Source organism: Cnephaeus nilssonii, assembly GCF_951640355.1.
Source record: "Cnephaeus nilssonii genome assembly, chromosome: 6".
Classification (NCBI taxonomy): Eukaryota; Metazoa; Chordata; class Mammalia; order Chiroptera; family Vespertilionidae; genus Cnephaeus; species Cnephaeus nilssonii.
The window spans coordinates 55,191,440-55,195,391 of NC_137077.1; the positions used below are offsets into that span (position 1 = coordinate 55,191,440).

General features: G+C 39.1%; 1 protein-coding gene across 1 annotated transcript; it reads left to right on the plus strand.

Moving 5' to 3' along the window:
- Positions 1–479: 479 nt before the first annotated feature.
- LOC307101068 (small ribosomal subunit protein uS13-like) lies at positions 480–818 on the plus strand (the record flags this gene model as incomplete). The annotated part of the gene is made up of 1 exon (XM_079773787.1): positions 480–818. One exon carries the CDS (start codon positions 480–482, stop codon positions 816–818), a length of 339 nt encoding a protein of 112 aa, XP_079629913.1.
- Between the last annotated feature and the right edge of the window lie 3,134 nt (positions 819–3,952).

Below are 3,952 nucleotides of genomic sequence, written 5' to 3' on the forward strand. Positions count from 1 at the left end.
TTTTTAGCAGTCCTTTTTCCTATGGAAGAATTTTTGCAATGGGTTAGATGTTCCAAACATTTTCTATGCATCATCCTATAGTAATAATTCCAGTTTTCTTCTAATATAGGTTATCCAGGTTAGGCACCAAGGCAGAGAGAACTTATTGACAGTGAAATTGGCACAGCATATATGTAGGTGAAAGTAAAACACCAAGAAGTGGTTTAGCTCACAATAAGTGGTCAAAAGTAGACTATTTATATTTAGTTTAGGATCCCTGGTAGTGTGTTAAAGAGGGCACACACATAGAAGACGCTCGGTTATTTAGGAAAACTGGGATTACCTTTTCCACAGGAGGCTGACATGCACTCCTGGGGCTGCCCCCATGTCTCTAGTGATCCCTGAGAAGTTCCAGCATATTTTGCCGGTACTCAGCACCAATATCAATGGGCGGCGGAAAATAGCCTTTGCCATCACTGCAATTAGGGTGTGGGGTGAAGATGTCTCCTATGGTGTTGAGGAAAGCACACATCGACCTCAGCAAGAGGGCAGGAGAGCTCACTGAGGGTGAGGTGGAATGTGTGATCACCATTATGCGGAATCCATGCCAGGACAAGGTTCCAGACTGGCTCCTGAACAGACAGAAGGACATGAAGGACAGAAAATACAGCCAGGTCTTGGCCAATGACGTGGACAACAAGCTCCGTGAAGATGTGGAGTGGCTGACGAAAATTCAGGCCCACAGAGTGCTGTGCCACTCTGGAGTCTTCGTGTTGGAGGCCGGCACGCCAAGATCAGGGTTGCTGGGCTCGCACTGTGGGTATGTCCTTTATCTGTAGGCCTTGTCTATTACTAAGTAGTTTATACACCAAAAAAAAGGCAAAACTGGAACTAGGGAAAATTTGCCCCTCTTTTTGGTTGAAAAAAAATCCCGATTTTGGGAATCCAAAGATCTGTACCATCTTTGCCATTAGCTCACCACATAAAGTTGGGTGAGTCTCTTAAGAACATTTTCACTTTCCTTTGGGTAAATAGAAGGGTTAGACTAACTCTCTGGGGCCCTTCCAGCTTTCACATTCTAATATACTGTATACCAAGATTCAAATTTGTTGTGACAGTTCTCTTCACCTCATAAAGAGAAAGATAATAATTCACTTCTTTCCATATTCATGAAGATTAATGTCATAACAGCGCTCAGTGTTCACATTCGTTCTCTTTATGAATTGCAACCCCAGAACTTGTGCTCTGTTGGATTCATGGAAAAACAAATGACTTTCATGCATAATGAGGCTCATATCTTGCTAATCTATCTTGTATAAACTAAGTCCCTAAGGTATAACAATCATTCCTAACCACACATTTGTTTAGATTTTCTGACACGGAACTGTAGTTATTTAAAAAGAGGCTTATGCTTTTATAATTCTAGAATAAGACATTGATTTGTTATTATGACTTTTCTGGAAATGATTCCATCTATTTGCAAAACCACAGTTGAACTGAACCACCTTAAATAATATAAATAGGTATCATGAATAAGGTAAAAATTCAACTGTCCCTTAGAACATGATTTATTTTCTAGTAAATTTATGTTTATATGCCAATTAAGAGGAAAGGTCAAAATTTACTTCATAACCCCAGGAAAGAATTAAGGAATTGCTGTACCTCGCAGAGCAAACTGCAAAAGATGAGTTCTAACAACTAAATGCAACTTCTCCCCCTGTCCCTCATTCTGGTCTTCATGCTGGATCATTGCAGCTCTCCATAGGGGAGGAAATGAAAGCTCTCAAGTCCCAGGCAGCCCTGGAGAGGCTGCCTCGCAGGACATTTCTGAGGAGATTTTGTTTGTGAGCTACAAAATTGGATCCACAACAGAGCAGGTCACTGAGGGGGAAAAGAACGTCAGAGATTTACAGGGCAAACTAAAGTGCTTAAAAATTCTTCATGGAGGAGAAACACTTTATGAAGCTGAATGAAGCAAGTAGTAGAAGATTGGGCCTAGCAAAAAGTTTGAAGTGCAACTTGGCCACATTCAATTTTTAAAATAGATTGATCCCTTTAAACATTGGGCAACTATAAACAAAAGGTTCTCTTTAGGAAGATGAGCCATTAGCAATTGCATTGTGTGAGGGCCAAAGCTGAGTCCCTCAAGTGAGACGCTGGTTGCCTTTCCCATCCTCAGCCCCTTCTCATCTTAGACCTTTCCACAGGAAATATACTAAATACTACTTGTGTTATTATTGAAAAAATTAAAAATTTCAGCTAATTCAGACTGGATAATGAATGTGGGTGATTAAATTGCATGCTTGAATATAAAGCCTACTCTTAAATATGAAAAAGAATGATGACCAGGAATAGCAGAGAAAATTGAAATGCCCCCCCGCCCAAATCTATATGTCTTATTTTAATAACATTTTTTTTTCAGCATCTCACACTAAGCTTTTTAGCAAGCAGCAGGGGAACAGAATGGATTGACTGGACTGATGACTTCTCCAGTCCCTGTTCACCTTCCCACAGATATCCCAACCTGCAGTACAAAGGCCAAGAGCCCTGCAGCAGGAGGCATAAAGCGAAGCAGAGATCTAGTTGATTCTCAAATTGCCCTGTCAGCTCCTGGAATAATTGAGAATCAGCTGTAACAAATCTGGTTTCCTCTCAGGCACGAATAATGCTGGCTGTCAACTCTGTATTTTTTAATGTCTCAAAAACATCCCCAATCTTCTTTTATAGTTCTTAAAAATAACAAAATAAAGATAAAATTTTATCTTTTTGGTTCCTACATTGTATTTTATCTAGAGAAATAAAAATCTTAAGAGCAGTTCAGCAAATAACAAATAGAACTCCCCGCCCCCCCCCCCCCAATTTTAGTGTGATACCTGGGATGAGTATATTTATCTTTTTTTCTGACTTTTTTTTTTTTTTTTTGCATCTGAGAAATAAAGAACTAGTTCTGATTCATTACTTGCAAATGCATTGGAGATTTACAGCTCTGTCAGGAAAAAATTATATAAAGTAATGGATATTTGCAATTGTACGTTCCCCTTACCTTCCATGGAGGAAAAATCCTTTGTTCTCTTGGCCTGAGATAGGGCCTCCGTTGTGCTAAATGAGGTGTGGGGTGGGAAGTGGGGAGAATGGCAGAAACCAAAAAATAGGCCAGATAACTCTGTGTTAGAAAGGAGAGGAGAGGGGAAGACAAAGAGATTCAGAGCAGAGGTATGGAGAGAGGGAGAAGAGGGAGAGAGAGAAATGAATAAATATGGGGAGGGGTTGAGTATGAGGAATAGCTGCCGAGAGGTGAGAGACAGACTTTGGAGGCTCCATGGTGCTCAGGCTGGCCTCTAGCAAGCCCAGTTTATGCAGGTTACATTATTAAACTCAGAGAGCCCAGCATTCATAAGAATGTGACAATTCTCACAACTAAATATATACAAAGTCGCCATGACTTTGTTTTTTCCCTCAGGTCTTTTCTATAGTGTACTTTTGCATTGTCTTTCATTCTCTTGAGCATAACAAAAAACAGCAGTGACAGACATGTTGTCTTTATAACATACAGTTCTATTGAGGATGAAATTTAATTTTATAGTCTGGGATTGGAGTGGTTCCTCTCCGGAACTTGTAAATAAAATTTTCCCTTTAACATATTTTATGTATTTATAAATTTTCATTAGTTGAGAAAGCTTCTTTGGGAAAATGAACTAAGTCATGGTCTGCACTCTGAGAATGTTAATTATGCATCAATATTACTATGATTTTGATACTCTACCAATGTGATTTTTTCCCAATTTTTTCCTACAGAAATGTTTTTCCCCACTCATTCTTAATATAATTTAAAATATGTATTTATCTTATTTTAAATACTCCTCTCCTTGTCATTAACCCTGTTTCATTCATTAGATATTTTTGCTCTTGCTGGTGCCTTACTTTTTATCCCTTTGTATAGGTTTCTGTGCAATAAACTAACTTTCCTCCAGCA